Source organism: Battus philenor, unplaced genomic scaffold (genome assembly GCF_028537555.1).
Source record: "Battus philenor isolate CCGP_79_NKW_IND1 unplaced genomic scaffold, ilBatPhil1.0.hap1 SCAF_8, whole genome shotgun sequence".
Lineage (NCBI taxonomy): Eukaryota > Metazoa > Arthropoda > Insecta > Lepidoptera > Papilionidae > Battus > Battus philenor.
Window position 1 is genome coordinate 98,339 of NW_027181748.1, and position 25,613 is coordinate 123,951.

General features: G+C 45.2%; 2 protein-coding genes across 2 annotated transcripts; one reads left to right on the forward strand and one right to left on the reverse strand.

Moving 5' to 3' along the window:
- Window positions 1-904: 904 nt before the first annotated feature.
- On the reverse strand, window positions 905-15,446 carry LOC137931793 (uncharacterized). The gene is made up of 6 exons (XM_068775303.1): window positions 15,443-15,446; window positions 14,303-14,582; window positions 13,003-13,173; window positions 12,447-12,695; window positions 11,238-11,338; window positions 905-7,780 (listed from the first exon to the last, which is right to left on the reverse strand). The coding sequence occupies exons 1-6, from the start codon at window positions 15,444-15,446 to the stop codon at window positions 1,101-1,103; spliced, it is 7,485 nt and encodes a 2,494-aa protein (XP_068631404.1). The 3' UTR covers window positions 905-1,100.
- A 5,097-nt stretch (window positions 15,447-20,543) lies between these two features.
- On the forward strand, window positions 20,544-24,588 carry Nurf-38 (Inorganic pyrophosphatase Nurf-38). Its single transcript, XM_068774962.1, has 3 exons — window positions 20,544-20,736; window positions 23,243-24,016; window positions 24,276-24,588. The coding sequence occupies exons 1-3, from the start codon at window positions 20,577-20,579 to the stop codon at window positions 24,305-24,307; spliced, it is 966 nt and encodes a 321-aa protein (XP_068631063.1). The 5' UTR covers window positions 20,544-20,576; the 3' UTR covers window positions 24,308-24,588.
- Window positions 24,589-25,613: the final 1,025 nt, after the last annotated feature.

Genomic DNA, 25,613 nt, shown 5'->3' on the forward strand with positions numbered 1-25,613 from the left:
TATATGTTTGGGAGGTTCCGGTGAAAAATTCAAACTAAAAACATTTTTAATAATTGTGTCCTGCGTTTCTACCCTAACTTCTTCAACGTAATGTGTCAGTTCTTGAATAATCACTGTGATTATTTCAATACATAATATAACATATAACTTTTATTGCCGCATCAGCCCTGACAATATAATCTTGGAATGTTCAAGGTCAATACTTAAACTTTAATGAAATAAGCTGTTTTCAAAATCACGAGAGCTCGGTGTTATCTTATCAAAACAAGCCACAGTTTATTACATCCGACGTAATACGTATACTTGCTCCTGCCCACCAGCAGCTGGCGCTGGCCTCGCGCCCAGCCGCGGCAGTGCCGGTCGAAAACCGTTGCATAAAATTAATTTGTCTCAGTCAGTTACGAACATATTTTTGAAAAAATTGATTTTTTACATTAAAAATACATTTTTTTTCTAATAACGATTAAATCGTGAACGTTTCGTGTATTAGGGCTTAGGACTGGAAATACCGCTTCTTGTTTCTGCTTGCCGTCGCGCAGATCCGAGGGATATTCAGAAAATGTTATAGTTTGTTCACTGGTTTGTAACCAGCGACAGACCCACGTTCCAAATGCTGTACAAGCAAGTTCTGAAGCGAAGCTCGATGCGTAGTTACTTACCGCAGCACTTCGAGATGTGCTCGCGCACAAGAGCGGTAAGCACGGGTCCTCATTGAGCAGGCATTAGATGTATACTTACAATGGTAAACAGATCTCAATGTTAAGTGGGATTGCAGCCAAATATTCGAATACCGCAATGAAAAAAATATATAATGGTAAGACTGGCGACGAAAAGCACCAAGTAAATGCTTTCATTAAATTCAAAATTTTTATTTAAATATTAAAAAATACAAATTAGACTCAACTGTAATTGTCATTGCAACACCCTGAGGCTTGTCCAATTGTCCAGTCGACTGTAACGACAGGACGACGAGGCCGCGACGGCTAAACCAACCAACTCCATTGCGTGCCCGTGCCGAAAGTGACAATGATATACATACATATTTCACATTACCTAAAAAAATGGAAGAAATGACCACAGGTTAAAACGTGAGCCCTTGCCTAAGGCAAAGGAGGGTAAATGGTCTGAATTTGTACTTGAGCTTTGGGGTTAGTTTGTTGTCCGTCATAGTGCTGCAAAAGAACGAAGACGCTGTCCAGCGGACAAGCGCAAATGAGTTTGCCGTTCATCCACTGCCCCACTTGCACCGGGCGCGGCAGGTTCAGTTGCTGCGCGGATAAAGTCAGCGGGACTTTTATGGAGTCGGTTCCTTTCTGACCGGTGCGGTAACTGTTCAACTTATCTAACTTGTCTTGGACGGGTTTGCTAATCAGTGCGTAATGCAGCACCAGAGCTTCATCTTCTTTACAAAAGAAACCGCTCGGCAATTTGCTGGTGGCCGGTTTGTTCTCGACACAGGTGGCGCTCCGCGGCACTGGGAGGCTGTCGAGTCTAGATCTGGTTTCAGTTTTCAAGCCCTGCGCCGATTTGTTGGTCACTTTGCCGACGTACGAATATAGTTTCATATCGTCGTCGTGGTAGAAGGTGAGTTTTTCGTTCCCGTCCGGCGCAGAGAAGTAACTTCTGGCCGGGTCCTTTTTGTCGACATTGAACTGCAATATGATTGGATCTCCGTCGTATTCGTTTCCAGTGGAATACATTTTGTTTCCTTTCTTATTGTTGACTATAATTTTTCTCTTTATTACATCTGATAACATGGCAAATTTGACCTTCGGATCACCCTTGTAAGATATGTGGACTTCTGGGTGACCCGCACTCTTATTTCGGAACCCGAAGCTCCCCTCTGAACTCTCGATATACTGCTTGGCGTCGACGTAACTCTTTCCATAGTAAGTCGCTCCGCCTCTTAAATCAAACACCGAGCCCCTACACGTTTCTATCATCTTAATGTCGTTGAGCCGCGATGCCAGGACGTGAGGGTTCCTACGCAAAATATTCACGGTTTCGCGCTTGAGTTGGTCAGGAGCCTTGCCGCTCAGCTGCGCCATGCAGTTGAAAGCGCACATGTTGTCGCCCGTGCCCGCCACGTTGGGCTCGGCTTTTCCGAGCAACGTAAAATGGCCGACGTCGTCGTCGCCGTGGTACTGAAACTTGGCCGGCTCTCCGCCAGCCTTGCTACGCACCGAAAACATTAGCTCACCGTTATGGTCGTATACCTCAATAGATTTATCAGCGGCTTTACTCAGAGCACCTAAATGGAAAAGCTTTAGTGGGCCTCCTTCTTCGAAATTGTCTATCAACCTATTCACTTCTTCGAAATCCTCTATGCTCAATGACTGAAGTTCATTGATTCCCGAAGCGTTGTCGTACTTTCGATTGTTGTCATCACAAATGCGCTTACCGGCTTTGAACTTTTCCGTTTCGGACTCTAAACACTTATTAACCCTAGAAGACAATCCATCGATAGAGTAACTGACTGCCATTTGCGTTACGGGAGAAACTATGTTACCTTTCATTATTTGTATCATATTTGTAGATACCTTAGCAGCAAAATCATTTGACAAATCACTAGCTGTGCACCGCTTTCTTGTTAGCTGTACTTGTTCGTGCTGCTGTCCCACCTTAGATAAATCGATGTGTTCATCTTTATAAGCCGCTTGGTGCATCCTCTGCGTTTCTTCTTTACTCTGTTCACCTTGCATATTTTCTGTTTGTTTGTTATCGATATTTTCCTGTTCCTTCGAGTGAATTTTGTCGACCGCTTTATTAAATTCGTTGATAAAGTCAGATGTAAAACTAACAAAATCGACGGAACCCTTAAGAATTGTTATAATTTTATGGATTGTTCCCAGTCCCAAATTTCCTGTGAAGCAATTTGCAGTATGCATAGCGAGGATTTTATATCGACTGTTTGTTTTCGGGGCTAGAAGTTTTTGGCCTATGGCTCTGATTTGATTTTCAAATACGTGATTTTTATTCTCTTCGTCTAATTTGAGCAGATATTGTACTTTTGTGTTGTTTCGGAGATTCTTTTCTATCGGCCCTCTCACAATTTCAATAATAGCCTCTTCGATTTTTGGTATCAAACTTTTATCGATGCCGTAATTCACCAACTGAGTTGCTATTTCTTTGCCGACTCCTTTCGCTAATTCAAAACCAAGTTTTTTAGCGGCTATCTTAAACCCTTCTTTGGTTACTTTGTTAAAAGCTTTAAAGCCCGAAGTAGCGAGGTTCTTGACGCCGGAGTATGTGGTCCGTGCAACATCTTTGATTGCTTTTAACCCGGCGCATACGATGCTCACGGTTACACTAATAATTTTCATCAAGGCCCAGGTCGCCCAATCAAAATCTCGATTTATGATTCCGTCCTTCACAGCTGTAATTATGTCACTGATTCCTTCTGATATGAAGGCCATGCCAAAGTTCGCACCGGCCCCGAGCGAGAACACAGTTATGGCTGCACCAATAATTAATTGCCCGAGACCGATACCCAAAAGACTAATCACCGACACCCAATCTATAGGCTTAACTTCAGTAACTTTAAAACCAGGAAGCCATCCGTTTCTTTCGAATTCTTCTAATTCATCTTCATATTTCTTCTTATCTTCTTTAGGTATGAAATCTTCCGCCAAAGGCTCTATTTTAATATCTCTATCATTTTCTAAAGCTCTTCCGATCACACCGATGTTTTCTTTATCCTCTATTAGTTTTTTTCTTGTTTCAGTTAATTTGTTTTTTAACTCAGGTGTAATATCTTTGGTTTTATTTTGGTAATGTTCAATTTCCTTCAATTGGCTATTTATAGCCTTTATATCCGGACCTATCGCCATTTCAATAACATTTTTTTGTATGTTATAAAGATTTAATTTATTTGTTACTTGTTCTGAAAATACTTCACTCTTTGAAGCTGTTTGCAATAAGTGCAAATCGAGTTCCCTTAAATGTATTAATTTTCGAGCATTTTTTAAATCCTCGATTGCCTTATCGATATAATATCGATTCTCTTTTACATTGTGACCATACCGTTGTAAGTAGGCCCACGCACGATTGTAGAAAGCGTTTTCAGCAAAGTCCCGGTCTAAATCAATGGCCTCTGTATATTCGGTAACGGCTTTCTCGAATTCCTTTTTCGACAAATATTTGTTACCGAGCTCTACGTGCATGTACGGATTTTTAATTAATCGTCCTCCACTGTCGTCCTTTAAAATGGATTGCTTGAACAAATTAAATTTGTGGAGTTGGCTCTCCAAGTCGTCGTCAAACGAGTCCTCGTGCAGCTGCAGCCACACGGCGAACTGCTCTTCCACAGATTTCAGTTCAGACATTTTTACAAACGAATTACGCCCGTTAATAATATTTAAAAGGCCACAAAACTCTCTGAATATTTTGTCCTTTATTTTTACCTTTCTCACGATACTTCTGGCTTGTTCTATGGAAGACTTTTCTTTTTGTGAGCGGATTCTCTTTAAATCAGCAATATCATTGGGTATCGTTGGTCCCGAAACGTGTAAAATAAGTTGACTTGTTCCACGATTTCCTTTGCGAGATGTTCTGCCAATATTTTGTTTTTCAACTCTTGAGTTTTTTGGAAGAAATGTTAAGCACACGTGTAAGCCGCCATTGTCCTCGACAGATTTCTTCAACTTGATGTCCGTTCCTCTTCCTGCAATGTTCGTGGTTATGATAACGTCTCCCGGGCTCAGCGTAGAGTTGACCACGTCGGCGTCGTCATCCGTTTTGTACATCTTTATTTTAGACTTTTGATATTGAAAGTGTTCTCTGAACACTTTCGCCAGCTCCTCCGTTTCTCTGATGAAGTTCATTATGATCAGCACAGCACGGCCGTTGCGCAGCTTTTGAATACAATTTCTTGCGATTTCGTAATACCAGCTCTCTAAGTCGTTTACAATGATAGGTTTCAACTTTTTGTGCTGCATAACTTTAAATGCGGGTATCAATGCGAAGTCGACATTGTAAGTTTCGCTTAAAAACGTTCTAGTCTCGTTGCTTCCCAGGGTGCCGGTCAGTCCATAGATAGAAGAATATCTCGTAAACAATGCGACGTTCGATATGAAGTTAGACGTGAAGCTCTCCGGCTCTATTTTAGCTCCGTGTTTGATTTGCAGGAACTGGTGTAAGCCGTTAGACCAATGCGAGTTTTTCTTCAACACGCCGGTGTTCGTCACGTCTACTATGACGACTTTTCCGCCCTCGAGGATATAATCTTCATTCTGTACGTAATCGAAAATTGAGTTTACTGCACTTTCGATCCAGTTACGGATCTGCAATTCGGTAACAACTTTACGCAAATGCTTAGGAATCTTGATTTCGGGATAGCCGTCCTCTACCTCTGCATCTCCCGTGTCGCGGATCAACTTTCGTATGTGACATTCGGCACACCTCACAATGAAGTCTCTCTTGCTTCCTTCGATTTTAAAATCTCTATATCTAATCTCTTGCTTAACACTGCCATCTTCCTCGAATACATCTTCTTCCTCGCGGAAGTATACGTCTCCATTTTTCTCCACTAACGCTGACACCACAGCATTGACTTGAATGTAAATCGCTGCTAATAAGGACTCCAAGTGGTCCATGGCTGGCATGTCACATGACAACTTAAGGATCCAGTTGTTTCCGTCGATGAGCATGTTGTCCACCTCATCGACAATCGCAACGTCAAACCCTCGTAACTTCCGTACACCAGATTTACGAAATTCGTCTTGAAGTACATCTCTTTGGAACGAATTATTAGTCCCGTAAATAACATCATAATTATAATCGGAGTTCGGAGCTACGTTATTGTTCACCGATACGCCGCACAGCTTAAAGAAGTCGGCGAACTCCCGCGACTGGGGAACGGCCAGCAGCGGTGAGCTCGTGTAAATGTCCACTTTGTGCCCCGACAGTGCCTTGAAGGCCGCTGCTAGCGCTATCACTAATGTTTTGCCTTCTCCCGTGTGCACTTGGCACAGTCTTCCTTTTCCAACATTCGATTTCACTATGGTAACAACGGCGAGCATCTGGACGTCTCTGACCTCAAGTCCCGAGGTGACTTTGGCCGCACGTCGGAGCACGGCCAACTTTTCAGCATCATCCACGGCCCTTGTCGCCAGCAGAGAAATCCACGATTTTATTTGCTCCCTACTCAACTCTCTGACAAGACCGCCGTTTGGTAGAATGCGGGAGTTGCCGTTGAATACGTTTTGCACATCGATGAACAACCCACTGACGTGCGTCGTAAGACCCGGGCTGGAGTCTTCGAGTTCGTCAAACAGCCGCTCGGCTGACTTCTCGTACGTGCCCGAAAACGAGTGCTCGACCACCAGCTTGTGCAGCCGTGGCTCGCAGTCAGCCCGGGTGAACTCTGAAAACATCTTGCTGAATTCCGTTTTCGTAAAGTTTACTTTGTATTCGTCGAGTATTTCCAACGCGTGTACCAAGTCGAGAATTTTTTGTGGCTCCTCGACGCTCCATATAACGGTGCGTATTGTTTCCAACGATGTTGCTAAGGCATCTGTGCACGACAGCGCCGCTCGCGCCAGCGCACACGCGAGCGCGTGGAGCAGGTCGCGGCGTTGGGGCAAGCCATCAGGCGCGCCCCGCAGCGCCGCTCGCAGAGCGCCGCCCGTCTCGGCGGGGACAGCGCACGCACCGCCCGCGTCGTCCGAGAACCGGTCGCCCATAATGCTTTTAATTATTTGGAAGAGAACTTTGTATTTCAGTGTGTCGACGTCATCTCCGAAGTTCATATTGACCAAATAATCCACCAGAACTGATCGATCGATGGAGCTGTACTTTAACATCTCCACGAAAATAATCATCTGTTCGAAATCGTCACTCGTCGCCATCTTAAACACCAAGGCCAGGACTATTTGAAGCGGAAGTGTCAAGATGTATTCCAAGATTTCAAAATAACTCTCCGATAACAACTCGACAAAGCCCTTCACCGCCTGCGACAGTACACTATATTTGAACTCGTGCATTTTGCCACAGAGCGCGCCGGCGTCTCGCTGCAGCAAATAAAATATTTCAGGGTGAAAAGGCAGGGCTATCAATACGTCGACCGCGAAGTGCGGGTCTGTGCCCGCTCCCCGGAAAGTTATCAAGCTCTCCAAAACGTCGTCCGCGTCCCACTCCGTCACACCCATCGTGAAGAGAAACTCGTGGAGGCGATCGACGTGCGACGTGAGCGCACCCACGGCAGGCAGGCCACGCGCACCCACCGCACTAAAAAGCGCGCCCAGGAGCAGCCGTCGCCGCCACACGCTTGCCGCGAACCGCGCGCACACTCCCAGCTCCAGCGTCCCGGTGCACGCGCACGCCGTTAGCACTTGCAGCAACGCGAGCTTCTCGTTCAACGGGGCGGTGGACTCTATGAACTCGCTCAACTCCTGCAGCCCCGTGCTTCTTTCAAAGTCCGAGTTTAGCAGGCGTAAAAAGACAATAAGGCTATCATAAAATATGAGACAAAATTCATCGGTGAACTCGAAAGAGATGAGCCGCAAGCACAGGAAAGCGTAACGTTTCCGCTGCAGCAAGTCCTGCGGCGCGCGCAGGTCCGCCGCGTCCAGCGCCAACGCGGCGCGCTGCAGCGCCCGCACGAGCTGCGCGTCGGGCTGCGCGTGTTGCGTGCCGTGCGCCACGAGTTCGGCGTGCAGCAGGGCGAGCGTGTCGCCGCACAGCGCCGCTTCCTCGTATTGCTCCATGACACAGACCTCGCGCCTGCTCGACGCGATCCAAATACTTTTGTGCAGAAGCCCCGGCGCCAAAGAATGCGCGCCTGTAAACGAGCAATTCAATAATTAGCGCCGCGTAGTACATATATATGTCTTCGGTCGGGAGCCGTTGCAAATTTTATTTTGTTTTATTTTTATTTTAAGTTCCCGAACATTTTCAGTGAGCAACCTGTTAACAACACGACTCGCGTTAAAATAATTAGGCAAATTTTAGGCTATAAGTTTATTTTTGGCTGTACTATTAGTATCTAATAGATTAAGGCGTTACTTTGCGGAAGTCCATCCTAAGTAAGAAAAGGACTAATATATAGCTACTTCCGCTATGTAGCAGTAGTCGGTCGGTACTCGGTGTTTGGCACTAATCGGTGTAACATTACTCCTGAAGCTGCCCCGTGGAGGGGTGAAACACGTGTTGAGTGAATTAACGGTGGTAGTTATTAATTCGCACTGTTTGCCGCACGCGCATTTATCAGCGGGCTGGCGGGCGGTGCACTTCATTGCACGACTACTACTACATAGCGGAAGTTGCTATATATTAGTCCTTTTCTTACCTGTACTATTGGTGCCTGAGCTGACATTAAAAAGGTAACATTGAAAAAACCATTTAGTTAATATTTGATTTCGATCTACTTTTCAATTGTTCTTCTTTTTATAAAAATGAGTTAATGGTATTATTAAAAAAAGCAATGCAAGACAAGAAAAGGAAAATTTTTAACTACTAAGTAGTTTCAAGAATTTCTATCAGGGAATTTGATGTCAAAGATACACTTCGCGCTTATAGCTATTGCCGATAAAATGGACGCCATTTTTAAAAAAGTGGACCTAGACCGGCATATAAGTAGTTAACACGTTACTGAAAATTTAAAAATGTCGTCAAAACACTTTTGTATAAAGCTGAATATTTAAGGAAGCTCGATATTTGCATTCCGCGCGCGCTTTGTGATAGAAACCTTGCAACACGCGTACTTTTTTCCACTCAGCAATAATTTAAATAATTCGCTTAGCTAGTATATTAACACTAGTTAAGCAAAATTATCCAAATTTTGTTTCTGGTTCATTAGAACCCGAAAATATATCAAAAGCGAAGTCATCATCCCTGCAACTGTCGCTTCATATGTGAAAAATCACGCGATAACGAAAAATTCAAAATAAAAGATAACCACAACGCGGCTCATACGCCCGGCGCTGCCATCTGCTCCGCGGAGAACAGTTCTCAGTCGCAGCTTATTAAATGAAAATCTAATCTCCTTCAACATACCGGCCAACAGAAACCATCGTTCTTTCACAAAAAAACAGTTTAACAAAGAAATTAAAATAACACTACTAATATCACATTGCATATTACATAACAATACTTATACTCGTGAATGACTTTGGTGATTATAAGAATTCTGATCGTGATTATAAGAATCATAATAATTTTTCCCATGAAAAAACTTTTTTGATAATTACCAAAATAATTCGTATTCTACTAGGAAAACAAGAAGCACAGCTCTCGGATCAAATAGAACTTAACAATAAATCTCACGATAGCGAGATAGAAGTTTCAACTTAAAGTTAGGCTTCAAGATGCTAATCGGTTTAAAACTTAAGACAACCTTACAATAAGTACTAAGAACATCGGCGTTAAATTTAACTTATTACATATTAGATATATTATTATACATTATATATTAGATTTATTTAAAATTTTGATTTTAATAAATGAAGCATTAACTGAGGCTCTCCTCGTTATGTCTCGATATGATCTTTCTGAATCGTTAACATTGTGAGATGACTGTCACTGTCATTAGGTAAAATAACAGAAGGTCGCTTATTAAATTCCACATCAACTTCACGTGTACGTCGAACGACTCCTAAATTCTCATTTTCGTCAATAACTGGACTAAGAATATGAAGTTTAATATTTAATGGTGCATTTCCATGAGACTTAAGCTCTTTTGTCACTTTTTTTAAAATGTAACCTTTGTTTTTCTATCACAATCCTTCAAAATTTGCTCTTTCTCTTTTGGAGCTACAATTTCAGTTAGTGACGGTCTTTTTTCCCTTTTTAATTTCAAATTTAATAATCTCTTGCAGAGCAATAACACTCTCAACAATCTTTCTAGACTTGAAAATTTAAGGTAAATAAAAGTTTTCCGAGTACAGTGATTGTCAAGGTCTTATAGGTCTCGTTTGTTCATTTGTCGCTGTAAGTTCTTTAGGTTTTCTGTTTGAATTCACGTTGTCGCTATCAGTCTGGCCCCTGCCGCCATAACTTGTTTGCAATTAAATATTCTCCTCTCGAATCTCGCGATGCAATCTCCAAGATTATGATGAATACTCACGCGGTCCCACGGTCGCACTGCTCTTTGTCTAATACTTAGCGTATGACACGAGCAGGAATAGGACCGTATTCCAGAAACTCAATTATTCGCAAAGGTCTTACAACGGCTTTGTTATCCAGCTATCCATGCAGACTCTCCTTACGCACTTCCATTTCTTGAGATACTATGAATAGTTATTTTGCAGCAAGAAGAGTAGCATATAACTCCATTCACGGAATAGTAATCTCCTTTTCGCTTTTTCTAAACACTTCCTAGTCTAAATGCAGACTACCCACTAACCTGATGGAAAGCGGTGATACGGTCAAAGACGAAGCACGCAAACTCTGTACCTACATATTCACTCTGACCTTAAAGAAACCTAGGTTATTATGTTATATATTCTCGGGAAATAAGGAAGTCGGCAGATCGTTCCACACTCGGGCTGTGCAGATTAGAAACGTTGATTTTTGTTGTTGATCCGACATCCAGCAAACTTTCACGAATGTTCGTCGTATTCCCAAATGTCCTCCAGATACACTATCATGTAGTTCACTGAGAATGTCCTTGACTAGTTTCCGTGACACCACTAACTGCAAATGTTATTCTTTACCTGACAGCTTCTCCTACCTACGTTATAAGAGATCATCTTCCAACAAAAATTTCTCCTATTGTGCCCAATGACTTTTTATGACAGCACTTAAGGGAGCCACGTCTTGCCATTTTAGTTTGCCTGGTCCTGCGCATCTCTTCATTTTTCCACTTGTAAAAAGTCGGGCCAATCCGCACCATCAGAAGTTCCAGTTCCATTCTGCCCCAAGGTATGCATTCTTCCGGACATGGGCGTCGTGACAGCGTATCTGCAATTTGAATGTGTTTTTCCACTACGGTGTTCGATGGTGAAGCCGTATTTTTGTAACAGTTCAATCCACCTGGCAACATGGCCTCCGGATCTTTAAACTGTAATAACCACTTCAATGCAGCATGGCCAGTACGAAGCTTGAACAGTTGCTCCAGCAAGTGCTTAGTGCACGGTAATTCCCCTCGGACCGTGATAAGGACTTGCTGAAGTGGGCGATCACAACCTCGTGATCTCCTTGTATTTGAGAAAGAACTCCACCAATAGCAGTATTGCTTGCATCTGTATCCACGATGAATTGACCTTCACGTGCAGGATACCCCAATATTGATGACTCACAGAGTTTCTTCTTAAGTTCTTTGAAAGCCTGTTGGTATGACTCATCCCAATTAAAACTTTTCTTCTCTTCTGTCAAGCAGTGCAATAGTTTTATAAATCTTCTGCAGTATGAATACAATAAAAATGCACGAACTTCTATATATCGGCCACTGCTTAACAGCAACAATCTTCTCCGGATCTGTTTGCACACCTTGTTGTAAAATAATGTGTCCAAGATAGTTGAATTCCTTCTTAAATAGATGGCACTTCTTAGGGTTAGACTTGGATCCTGCTGCTTGAATCTTCACGAAGATTTTCTCCGGTTGGCGCAGATGGTGCTGAAAGTCTGTTCCTAGGACATTTACTTCATTTAAATACACCAATCGAGCATCCCCGATAAGACCAGGTAAAATGCAATCCATTAATCTATCAAAAGTGGCAGGAACATTGTATAATCCAAAAGGCATTACGTTAAATTGCCATAACCCTTGTCCTGTAGAGAATGCAGTCTTCTCTTTATCGTTTAAAAGAAGCTCCACCTGCCAATACCCAGATTATAAATCCTGCGTAGAGAACCAGGATATCCCTGCAAGCGTATCTGGGGTGACATCTGTACGAGGTAATGGATAGCTGTCTTTCTTGGTAACTCCGTTGAGCTTTCGGTCGTCGATGCAGAAACGCGTAGATCCATCTTTAACAAGCGTTCAAGGACACAATCGTCTTCATGTCGTTAATCATGTCTTGGGCTTCTTTCTCCTTAGCGATGGGTTCACGCTTTGCCTCCTGTCTTATAGGCTGTATGTTTCCGGAATTTATTCTATGCTGTACAAGGGACGTTCTTCCCATATCCTCATCAGTCTGAGAATATACCGGTGAAGCGCGAGAGCAACTTCACAGCTTGACATTTCTGGTGCTGAAAAATAACGGCACTTCTTGATCATAGGGTTCCGTGTTTATTGTTTAGAGGGTTCTGTAACTCGTCCTTTGTAACATTATGTTTTGTGGCGGAACACGCGGACATCGTGTTAAAGATTTCCCTAGCCAAACTTCAACCAACGTGGATTATAACCCACGAATGGATTGTGTGAACATGAACGTGAAAAATAATTTTGGCATGAACTATCAACAATTGCTCAGTTGCTGAAAGGGACATCAATTCATAATTTTCACTCTGCCGCTCTACCCACAAATTTATTGACAATAAGTGCCTCCACCTGCAATACATCATACCCGGCACAATGAGGTCGCGTGGTTTGGGACCGTGACACGGACTCGAGTTTCCAGACGACGCGACGACTGTAAGACAAGCTGTGTACACCGCACACCGGCACTGTTGCCATTCGTTTACCAACTCTTGTCGCCGGAGACGCGGGCAGCCGGGAAAGCCGAGGTTCGTATCTCTCGGACGCTCTTGTCTCGAATCCTAAGCGAGTACTATCGACGAGCGGCCACCCAAGCCGCCGTCCTCTTACGAAGGCCCTTCAGCAAAGTCACTCCATGGAGCTCTCAAAGTAGTGATCCAAGACCGCGGCGGCCAGCCAATCCGGTAAAATAGCAGCATTTAGTAGCCAGAGCTCAGACTTCGTCGATAGCCCTTGGGCCGCGATACTAACGTTTTGGTAAGTTCACATGCTTGATGCTCTGCGACCTGTTTTGCTCATCTGTCACATCAAGTACAAATTTTAAACATCACCTCGTAAGTCGCGGGCTGCCGAAGGCTTAAATCGCTTCGGCATACGATCCCCTCGAGAGGACCTCGGCGTGAGCTGTCATTCGTCGATGATACCCGTTTGCGTTCCGACACCCGGGCACCCGAGCGGGCTGCACCTCGTCTCGGATGGCTGCAATGGCATATCTAATATCACCACTACCAGTTCGGGAAGCGTTGGCGCTGGGAGAAGGGGCGGAAGAAACTCCGGCATCGCTTCTATCTACTATGATCATAGGTTGGCGTGCCCTATGATTTACGAACGGACATAATTTTCGACGGGCCCAGTTGATTATCGAATGGTGACGATAATGGTGTCTAATGCACGTACGGCTTGTCTTGTTTACGTCGAGTCGTTCGGAATCTCGATCTTAGGATGGGCTGTGTTCGAGAAGCTCTAAAGCTTTTTCTCGTACAAAATAGCGCAATGCCTGAAGAGGAGGGACTTTGACCAATTCTTGTTGCCGATGGCGACATATGAATCCGAGACGCGGTCGTTTATCAAGGTCACCTACGTAGCTCGAAGAGTAGGCCGTCTGATGAGGCAGCGACGGGGACCGTAAGGTTTCCGAGTGGCGACCGAGATCCGGCAGCCGGCAGCGTGAGTTAGCCCCACGCTGGGTTGATCAACCAAATATTTAACGTCGCGAGAAGTCATTGAATGCGGGCAGCGCAAGACTGATCACGGCACAATGTCTAATGTGACGATTACGTTGGAAGACCGACAACTGTTAGTAATTTTGTAAAACCATAGTGTAGGTAACGGATGATTCAACTTTTAGCATCTGCACGAGTTCGCTCGCAAGCGCGACACTCGCGGCGCGCGTGCGCCTCGCGTGGGCGCTGTTGTTTACACAGCGGCGAGATCCCGAATTGAAATGTTTGTTTATGAAGCCGGGTAAAGTATAGTGGCCTTAAACAATGCAGTTTCAATTTGCGGAAAACTGCTTCGCGTGCACGTACATATTCATCAAAATTGAAACAAAGCGTAGAATACTCGTTGATAAGAAAAAATAAATAATTAGTATTGTGATATAAACAAAAACATAAACGTTTCGCCCAAAAGTAAATTAAAATGAAACGACGCGCTCAAGTTGAATGAGATGTAACAATGAGCGCATTACTACCTGTTCGGTACGTACCGGCGGATGCTGCCGTCGTACCAGTAGCTGCATCTTGAGAATAATACTCGATATTATATTTTCTGTGAGTTGGCTTTGCAGGTTTTAAATAGTGCAACGTTTCTGGGAGCTTATTAAAGGTCTTGATGACGGTGCAGAGAAAAATTTTTTGTATTTTAATTTTTTCTCTTTTTACTTAACGTTCTTAAAAGTACAACACTTGAATGATTATCCGCTTAACTCACGGACACATCTACCGGCTCAGCAGGTACTTGCGCCGCTTTAACTTAAAGGCTGATGGTGAAGATGCAGCCCTCCCAGCATCCGCAGTCTTATCGAGGAAACGTTTGGTTTGCGTCGGAGCTTTCGTATGCAGATGGGCCGGTCGGCGACAGGATATTGGGTGGTAGCCCGTAAGCAAATAAGTGCACGCGTGGTTCGTATATACCCAGTGCGCGCACTCGAGGAGGCGGGTTACTTTGGTTTTCTTCGACGAACGGCCGCATGTACCGCATGTTGGGCGTGCGAGTGCTCCTCCTGTTCGGTAACCAAACGGTTTAGTTTAAGCTGTTCAATGGTGCGGTCGGCTGAACAGGCCCCCGCCAGCTGCTTCGACGGCGACCCTGCTACAGTGGACCGCCGTACCGATGACCAGAATACGCAAGCGCTGCGCATCGCTCTGCGCAGGAATCGTTTACAAATTTGGTTTTCACGATGTGCATGTAACGGAGTATTTTGTTTGGATTAAAGAAGGAATGTTTTTGAATATAACTACTGTGGAACACTCCGAACTGCTTTGAAATCTGGTCTGTCTTTAGTATCTTTGTGGTACGGAAAGATTCTGCAATTCTAAGCCAGTCGATCATTTCCCCGCGGCAGCTACTTCTTCAGGCAGTAGCGTTCTCGCGCGGTGCGGAATAAGCGTAAGCCGGTGCGAACACGGTGTACTTATACCGATCATGGGGTTTCCGTTGGGCACGGTGTCTATACATCAAGCATGGTGTTTCCGACGGATATGGTACGTACATCTTAAGCATGGCGTTTCTATCAGATAGAAGTTTTGATGAATTTTCTTACGCGCGGTCCGCCCGTTATTAAAGTCGTGTCTGTGGTTTCCTTTGGAGACAGTTCAAAGAATTGCAGAAGCCGCTGTCTTCGCTTATTTGAACATTTCGAATCGTAATTGAAATTCATGGACTCAAAGCAATCTATTGAATTTCTGCGTATCCTGGAGAAGTAGTCACGTTTTCTTTTTCTGAAGGAGGAAAGTGAGACGTCATTTTGCTAAACGTGCCGTTTCCACAATTCGAGCTTGCGCTCGGAGTCCTATTGTTTATCATACAAATTATAAAGGAACTATCCTTTGGCTTGAAGTTTCACATTAAGATGATGCTTACCCATGTCGACAACAAACCTAAAATTGCAAATCTATCCTTTGTTACCAAAACGAGGATAGGCATATTCCTTCATATGCGAGAACAACTTCATTCACTATTTTCATCATTGTCACTTCTCCCAAGCGGACGTACTTAGGTGTAACTCTTCAAATTCACGGTGACTTGAGGCGCGAGACATTATAAAACTGATAAGTTTAATTTTGATGCTGTGACCTATGGAAAACTCAATCTATTCGCAACAAATTTTCATGTTGAGTTATGCAGTGGTTAACATATATTTTTTCCCGTGATCGTGTCTTTTCATAATTAATTTTATGACGATAATTGATGAGAAAATTTCGATGAAATAGATTCAATTTTAAAAATGGCCGCCAAGCGTAAACACGGTCGAGGAGCCGCGAGCCGCGGGCGGTGACTCTGCATTTTGAATGTAAGGAAGGCGATATAAAAATCTTTTTCATATTTATTCTATCTTTCGGATTGCACCGCATAGTTCGGGCGCCAAGCACAGCTATTGCATTCTAGAATAAAGGATTTTATATAGATATCAAAAATAAATACTGACTGGATATTTTTTATATTCCTTTTAGTAAACTTTATTAAACAACGTTTTATTACGTTTAATATAATTACTTCTAGAACGCCATCCATCAGCATTGTGCAATTCCTTTGTCAGCGACTACAAGTGAGCGTTGACAACTGTTCAACGACACCAGCAGGGTGCGTAATTATTTTATTATTTACGTATCAGTTGAACACGCGATAGAAATTGCAGAAACATTGTCCACGACTCACATTTTACAGCTACTTCAATTTGCTAAATGATAGCTATGAATTTTTCTATGATGTGCTCGAAGCGCACCAGCGGCACACGGATCCGGCGACGGTACGTCGTGGCGCACATTGTGTTCATCAGCAAGGGCTACGGGCGCGCGGAACGCAAATGCAATTCTAGTTTTAAAGTAAGGCTGCTCATGACACATCGGTAACAAGTGGCTTCACAATTGCTAGCAATATAACCGTTGATAACGAGTTCTCGAAATGACGGCAGCGGCCTTATCGAGGCATCGCGCGCTCTAGCTCGGCTATCGAATAGAGCCGGCAGCGTTATCTTGTTGCAATGATCTACTGCGCACACCAGCGCGTCTAGAATATTGAAAATGCAATCTATTTTATCTTGAACTTCAAAACTATTTAACTTTGAAGTGGTTACATTACTAATAAAAAGAGAGAATCAAAAGAAGATATTGGAAACAGTTTAAAATTTTACTTTAAAAACAAAAACTAACAACGCAAACCGGGAAAAAAGAAATTATGACATTTATTGATTTAATGCATTACCATAGAGTTTTTTTTTTATTAATTTAAGCGTATTTAATTCGTGCATTGTGACTTTTGACTGAATGCGAATAAAATAAACGTCACATTAGAACTTTTTCTAGGATCGAGATCGGTGTGTCTGTACAGCATAGCTGATGAAGTGAATATCGAGCACATTACAATTTTGATCTATTTGAAATGACTGGGTCAACAAAAAGACTCGGTATTTCAGGCACCACCAGAGCGCGCGGACAGAAACTTAATGAGCGGCGTACGCAATTGTCATTCGTTATTGCGGCCAAATGAAACCGAGCCGTTTGTGAAGAAAGGGCTGAAACGTGCACGCGCGACGCGGGAATTCGAGAAGAGTCGCGATCGAAGACCGGCCAGGCTCCGCAAACCGCGCCTCTCATCACAAACAACCCTAACTCGCAATAAGGTAATGTTTTGTGTAAGCGTTTCTTACTGTGGGCTTTCACAACCGGATAGAATAAGCGATGCTAACTTTACTGCTAATTATAGAACAGATTAAAGGAAGAAGTTGGGAGAAAACATCAAAAATTAATCAAGAAACTGGGCGCGGTGTTTCATCGTGACAAACTGGACCACACACATCTTCAGCCGCCAAGAAAAAATCAAAAAAGTTTGGCTAGGTGGCGATGTGGGAGATGTACCTCCGCCGAGCTGCGACGTTGCGCCTGCAGATTTGCGCAAGTTTCAATCTCTTGAGCAATATTTAGGCAGGCAAACATCAAGAGATATCCCTATAGCATAATGCCATCGAACGAAATGGGACCCGTATGTTCGAATTATGCTTAAATGTAAATAACTTTGAATAAAGTCTTAATTTTTTATAGAAAATGCGTAAGATTATATTTTATTATTATAGAATATTTAACCCAATCTACTACACTAAAACAAAATTAAATAAGTTTTTATTAAGTTTAATTTAAGATTTTTGTGCAGCCGTTAATGCGCGTACGCACTGAAGCTATGTTCGCGGTAAACTGGAGTAAGTGACTAAGGGTGGGTGCAAGCACCACCTATACTTTGTCAGGTTCACGAGCATGACAGTCCGCGACTCGCAGCATTACGTTTGCAGATGTCAATCGGGGCGTGTTCGTCAACGCTACCGGTGTCTCTTCTTCTTTGTTCCTGAGCGAGGATCGTGACTCACGTTTGCTTCGTGTCGAGCACTGGATTTCACGTTTCTTTAAATATTTCCTGCATGGCTTCTTCTTCACAGCAATAAGTAGCGGCTCAAGGAAGGCTGCATATGCAGCCAACAGCTTTTTAAAACGCAGACGATACGTTAGACAAGATTGGTATTAACTGCTTGAATAGCAAATGCACCCTGACTCATTTATGAAGTCACATCTCGAAGCGAACTCGTCTCAAACAAAGGATCGTTACACGTGGATCAGTTACACGTGAACTGTTTGCATTATGTCTACTTATCGGCATCGCTGTTGCCGGGGACGTATCGGCGTTACATAGTACTGCGGTGCGGTGCGGTGCGGTGCGGTGCGGTGCGGTGCGGTGCGGTGCGGTGCGGTGCGGTGCGGTGCGGTGCGGTGCGGTGCGGTGCGGTGCGGTGCGGTGCGGTGCGGTGCGGTGCGGTGCGGTGCGGTGCGGTGCGGTGCGGTGCGGTGCGGTGCGGTGCGGTGCGGTGCGGTGCGGTGCGGTGCGGTGCGGTGCGGTGCGGTGCGGTGCGGTGCGGTGCGGTGCGGTGCGGTGCGGTGCGGTGCGGTGCGGTGCGGTGCGGTGCGGTGCGGTGCGGTGCGGTGCGGTGCGGTGCGGTGCGGTGCGGTGCGGTGCGGTGCGGTGCGGTGCGGTGCGGTGCGGTGCGGTGCGGTGCGGTGCGGTGCGGTGCGGTGCGGTGCGGTGCGGTGCGGTGCGGTGCGGTGCGGTGCGGTGCGGTGCGGTGCGGTGCGGTGCGGTGCGGTGCGGTGCGGTGCGGTGCGGTGCGGTGCGGTGCGGTGCGGTGCGGTGCGGTGCGGTGCGGTGCGGTGCGGTGCGGTGCGGTGCGGTGCGGTGCGGTGCGGTGCGGTGCGGTGCGGTGCGGTGCGGTGCGGTGCGGTGCGGTGCGGTGCGGTGCGGTGCGGTGCAGTGCGGTGGCGCTAGAGACTTTCGTTCTCGCAGCGTAGCGTGGTTCAGCGCAGAACATGGACTGCTTGCTGAACAAGAGTCAAACTAAACAAGAGAAATTTGGTTGAGTGGCGCTACGCCACCGAGTTGCGTCTGCGACGAATCATAAAATGTACCGCATCGTTAAAAATCAAAACACTTTATTTAATAATAAGCTGGCTCGGTGGAAAATAGGTCGAAATAAAGTTTTAATACATTCAAAACAGTGACTTATTTAACCAGATGCCATCGTATGGACTCTGATAAGCAAAATTCATGGCGATGTCTCGCTGTCCGGTCTCTTTTTCTTCCAATAAGCACTACCCCACATTCCTTTTCATTGCCTTAACTTTAGCGTGTTAAATGCGATGTGTTTTGATTTTCAATAAAGTGTTTTATCCTATGATTTGTCACAAACGCAACTCTTGCTGGATGGCGCCAGCGTAACTTCTGCTCCGGCAAAGTTAATCAACTTATTAATTACTTATGTTTTTCAGGCAGTCAATTGTTTGTGTTACTTCAATTACATAAAAAGGTTCTCGCTTGTTTCTATTACGTGACCACATCCGAAGATTCATTATACTTCACTAAAGATTGCTACCACAACAATTTTTCAAAAAATAACTTTCAAGTTGTATGTTAACCAGAAGTGCCATCTATGCTCACATATAGATACCATTTGGTGTACTAACACAAGTTAAAAACTATTTTACACTATTCATTTATGTTGATAACTTTATTTTATTATTGTGAGTATTTTACTTACTTTCAAAATAATTATTGACTGGGATATCTGATGTCGTTGACTTCTATTTATAACTTTATAGTACTTATAAATCACACTGAAAATTGATATTTTAACAACGAAACCTCTAGGGAATTGAGTAAAAAGTTTGTAAACAAGATTATTCTTTATTGGCCCAACTTCTGCTACGATAGCCTTAATACTTAAGTGCCGTATGTTTATACTTAGAAGTTCAGTGGAATAAACAGTTGAGTATTGAAAAAAAATCTACTAGATTTAAAAAATAATCACAATTTTATATATGCGGTTCTAGTACTAATACTGCATATTGTCAACAGGTGGCGTTAAAACAAACCTGGAACCTATCCGCCATTTTTCATAAGTGGCTTTCAAATATACTCTGTGGTTATAGTTTTGTATTTTTTACTTTAAAAATTGTAATTTTGGAAATGAAACAGTGGTACATGTTTTAGCTGTCCATCGACTTGCGCACAATTCGATCGGAATCTTTTACCAGATAAACCACAAAAAGTATGATTTTCCAGTTATCGTAAAATATCACACAACTGTTTCAATACGGCGCAGTAGAAACAACGAGCTGGTAACAGATTAATAAGAATGAAGTAGATATGCCATTGTGGTCATTTTATAAAAGCTTATTCGACCCGATTACAAACGACACTAAATGGCATTTACACTGCAGCTTGCGCCTTGCGGTACGTCTAAGAAACATAAAGAAAAAAACTTTATTTTAAATACAAATATTCTAGTATACCAGATGTCATCAAGAAATTTTGCTATGATCTTTTACATATTACTGGTAATAATGTTATTTCCTAAACGGAGACTGAATTTTCGGTTTTTATTTAAATGTTCACGATAATTTAGAGTTAAAGCGGTAACAATTTAGGACACGTCAAAGTTTGCGTGAACATTTTCAAAATGTCACTGGCACGCGCCGCTATCAGATCGTGTGTGTCGGCGGCGCGCCGCGTCAGTACGTCGAGTGCGCCCGTTGCTCCCGCTTCCGGACCTGGCTTCAAAATGTTTATCGCCGAAGAGAGAGGATCTCCGTACTCGCCCGACTACAGGGTCTACTTCCGTAAGTTCATATTCGCCACCACGTTAACTAATTCGTATCAAACCGCCGGCTCATTTCCTACTGTAGCTGTCGTATGTTAATCAATATTATTAATGAGTGACCTTGAGCCTTCTGTCTCCACGCAGGAGGCAATCGCCAGTAAATAGATACAGAGTAACCTCGCTTTTGTCCAACTCATTTACATTTACTGCTAAACGTACGTGACAGAGCTTTCAATGTCACAAATGTGGTGTGGCACTCTGCGTTGTCTGGAAGTATCGGCCTCGACATCTGCATGGCCTGCAGTGCTGGGCTCACGGCAAGTAAACCGAATTTATTGACGGTTACTTCTGCACATAAATTCATATAATTGTTATTTCATAACATATTATTGTTTTTGAAGGTAAACTTATTATTCATGAAATTGACGTCGGGCTGTAATTCCCAGACGGGCCAATTGCACAATAGAACTAAGAGTTGACTTGTTTTATTTAAATCTTTTAAGGTTCTTGGGCAGGCATTAGGTGGTTGTATAACAAATGGTTTTATTTTTGTACAATTAAATTCACTGAACACAACATTCACTGAAGTGCTGTGACTCCATTGATTGGATGTCATTGTTTTAAAAATGAAAACAAAAGCGAGGACTAAAATGAGTATCGAAATCATTGTAACGCAATAGCTGTGTGCATGGTATACTTTCATTGAATAGTGTTAACATGCAGATGCACTGCTTTTAATTGTTCTGGCTTTTACAGAATGTAGTACCGTCTGTCTTCCCTGGAAATATATATTATTATGTACTTCTATGTGCTTTGTGATTGGTCAGATGAGCAATCGGCTCTCACAAAATTTCATGTTTGTGGTTCAAGCTGCAGTCCAGGTGATAAGTAAAGACAGACTTTTGTGAATTCTGTCTACCATACTTATATATGATTTAATACTCAGTACTTATTTTAAGTTAACAAATAGGATTAATTTTCTTAGCGACATCTCCATTTGGAACACTGTTTATGTGATAATAATAGTTGTGTACATATTATCTATAGCGATGATGAAGTTCTATGGTTTGGTCTTATTAAGTTACCTAGCCATATTTAGCAGTTTTTCAACCTTTATTGATGGCCCGCCATGGGGATGCAGTCACTGATATTGCATCATAATCTAGAATACTGACCGTTTGTCTAAAGTGATTAAATTTTATTGACATCCAAATAACATCATTGGACTCGGCTTTATCAAAGGTTAATGCTGTTATTATCAGATAAGAATTAATTTCCTTCTTTTATCTTTTTTGGTGCCATTTTAACTGTATGTTACATAAATTGATTTCTTATTGTTACATAACACTTCACACACTTGGGAAGTTTTTTTGTTATTCATATGGTTATGTTATGATAGATAATGTTAAGAAATTTACAGCAGTTACATATGATCAATAGCAGGAGCACACGCTGAAGTACCAATACCTTGTTAAATGTTTGCAATCATCTATTTAACAAGAACCAGTGCAAATATTAATAACAGATGTGCACATTTCCGTGTAGATCCAATGCAACACAAAGATTTTTTCTATTTGAATCTCAAACTTAAAAAAAAAAACAATTATTAAAGCACCTTCAATAAATAAACATAAAAACATAACAAATCCTAGAGTTTTTGTCTTGAAAACTCAGCAACTCATGTCAACTTAATTTTTTTGGTTATTGGCCCTAGGAGAGTTGCACCCGCAACCAAAACTATTAGTATGACAATTAGGTACTTTAAAAAGTGATATACATTGATGCCAAGCGTGCCGAGTTGAAATCCTTCCAGGAGTTCTCGACGATCTGTTGAGCCGTCGAGTAGCTTATCCAAGAACAGTAAGCATTTGTGTAACAACCACCGAACAAATACCCACCGGGGCTGCGCTCTGGGCGTTTGCTTGCAAAATGAATTATTTGCGGACGCACTGTGCAGATAGCGCTATCTGGAGAGGCTGGCTCGGTGTCAATGGCTTTAGTTTGCTTTAACACTTCAAACAGTACTTCTGAATGTTTCCCACGACACTTGCAAATGTACGCAATAGGTACATGTAGTTCATGAAAGTTGTGTGTGTGTGGGTCACGACTGTTATTTTAAAGTAAGTAATTCGTTAGCTGTGGCCGCCGCGACATGCTTGTATGCAAATTAAAAGTTATCTTTATCTCTTGACCTAGTGGTTGCCGCGCGGTGCGCCCGCGCAGACGGGCTGCGGAGGTATGAATTGCGCAATTTGAGAGCGCATTTGTTACACAAACACAACAGATACAATTGTTCAAGGTTGGCTGCCGTTAAGTGCTAGTCGACTCTCGGCGTAGACGTGAAACCTTCTGTTGTTAATGTCACTTGTCCGTTCGTCCTCGCTGTTCCGCTGTTTCCAAACAATAATGAGTAAGTTAACAAGAATCTGACAAATTGCGCAAGGTGCGCTGCACTAGTGTCGGGCGTCGCGTGCGAGTCGCGCCCGGTGCCGGGGCGCCCTGTTGAGCGGCACGTGCTGTTGCAGGAGACGAGAGCGGACCCGTGTCGCCGCTGCACGACATCCCGCTGTGGGCAGACCGCGCGCGTCGCCTCGCGCACATGGTGGTGGAGGTGCCGCGCTGGACCAACGCCAAGATGGAGATCAGCCTCGGCGAGCCGCTCAACCCCATTAAGCAGGACGTGAAGAAGGGCGCGTTGCGCTACGTGAGCAACGTGTTCCCGCACCACGGCTACATCTGGAACTACGGCGCGCTGCCTCAGACTTGGGAGGACCCGCGACACGTTGACGCGGACACGAACGCGCGCGGCGACAATGACCCCATCGACGTGATCGAGATCGGCTCTCGCGTGGCCGCGCGTGGCGACGTGCTCACCGTCAAGATCCTGGGCGCACTGGCGCTCATCGACGAGGGTGAGACTGACTGGAAGCTGATCGCCATCGACGTGCGCGACCCCTGCGCCGAGCGCCTCGCCGATGTGGCCGACGTGGAGACCGTGTTCCCGGGGCTGCTGCGCGCCACCGTGGAGTGGTTCCGCTTGTACAAGGTGCCAGACGGCAAGCCCGTCAACGAGTTCGCGTTCGGCGGCGAGGCCAAGGACGCCGCATTCGCGCACCGCGTCGTCGACGAGGTGCACGAGTTCTGGCGCGCGCTGATAGGCGGGCAGGCGGACGCCGCCGACATCAGCACGAGCAACGTCAGCGTCGCCGACAGCGCGCACCGCATGCCGCGCGAGGAAGCCGCCGCGGTGCTCGCGGCCGCGCCGCCGCTCGCCGCGCCGCTCCTGCCGCCGCACACCGGTATGTACACGCGCGCGCGGACACTGCTGCCGCACGCGCGCACGCACACGCGCACACACACGCACACACACACACGCGCACGCACACACACACACACACACGCACACACACACGCACACACACACGCACACAGGTTTCATGAAGCGAACGGTACCGTAAAATCTACACTACAGGCGTTACCGTCCAATGAATCGATCGGTTTCTCGGCGCCGGGAGCGCGTGGCCTGGCTCGATGCTGACGTGCTCGTTTTTGTTGCAGTGGACAAGTGGCACTTCATCTCCAGCCTGTGAGCCGGCGCGCCCGCGCTCCCGCAGGAGGACCGCGCTGTCGCCGCGACTACAATAAATAAGGAATTTGCAAGGGATGGGCTGGATAGTTTACTTTAAGCGGAGGGTGTTAATGTAGCCGGAAGTGCTGCCGGTGGTTATAGAAACAATATTAAAATAACTGTGTTCGCAAGGTTCCTTCAATTTTGTAAATAGACGCGCGGAATTGTTTGTCTTCGTACTGGATAAGGATAACTTGTAATGGCCGCGGCGCAAGGAATCATTAAACGCGAGCTGCCACCTCACTACCGGAGTTTCCTTTCCCAACAGCATGCACACCACCCACACCACCCACGCCACCCACGCCACCCACGCCACGCACTCGCCGCAGCGCGCTGCGTGCCGAGGCAGGTATTTGCTACGAGGTGATAAGATACGGCGGTAGTTCGTAAGCCCTAAATTAGAATGCTGCGAGCTCGTGGGGCGGCCGGTGTCCCGCGCGCAGTGCTGCGAGTTCGTGGGGCGACCGGTGTTCCGCGCGCAGTGCTGCGAGCTCGTGGGGCGGCCGGTGTCCCGCGCGCAGTGCTGCGAGCTCGTGGGGCGACCGGTGTTCCGCCCGCAGTGCTGCGAGCTCGTGGGGCGGCCGGTGTCCCGCGCGCAGTGCTGCGAGCTCGTGGGGCGACCGGTGTTCCGCGCGCAGTGCTGCGAGCTCGTGGGGCGGCCGGTGTCCCGCGCGCAGTGCTGCGAGTTCGTGGGGCGACCGGTGTTCCGCGCGCAGTGCTGCGAGCTCGTGGGGCGGCCGGTGTCCCGCGCGCAGTGCTGCGAGCTCGTGGGGCGACCGGTGTTCCGCGCGCAGTGCTGCGAGCTCGTGGGGCGGCCGGTGTCCCGCGCGCAGTGCTGCGAGCTCGTGGGGCGACCGGTGTCCCGCGCGCAGTGCTGCGAGCTCGTGGGGCGGCCGGTGTCCCGCGCGCAGTGCTGCGAGCTCGTGGGGCGACCGGTGTCCCGCGCGCAGTGCTGCGAGCTCGTGGGGCGACCGGTGTCCCGCGCGCAGTGCTGCGAGCATTGAAATTATTCAAAATGTCTGGAGTGTCGTGAAGCTGTCCGCTTGTCTCGATATGCTCACAGACTTTATTTTTCAGTTACTACGTTTTTTTCAGTTACTGCACTTAAAAATTAATAAAATTGAATTAGACATATAAGAAAACATTTTAAAGACATAACATTTAATAAAAACTTAGAATTAATAAAAACCACATAGATCGTTTATAAACGTTAGAAAAAGAATATGCTCGAGACGGGATACTTGGGGGACGCCAGTCGGCTCGGAAGC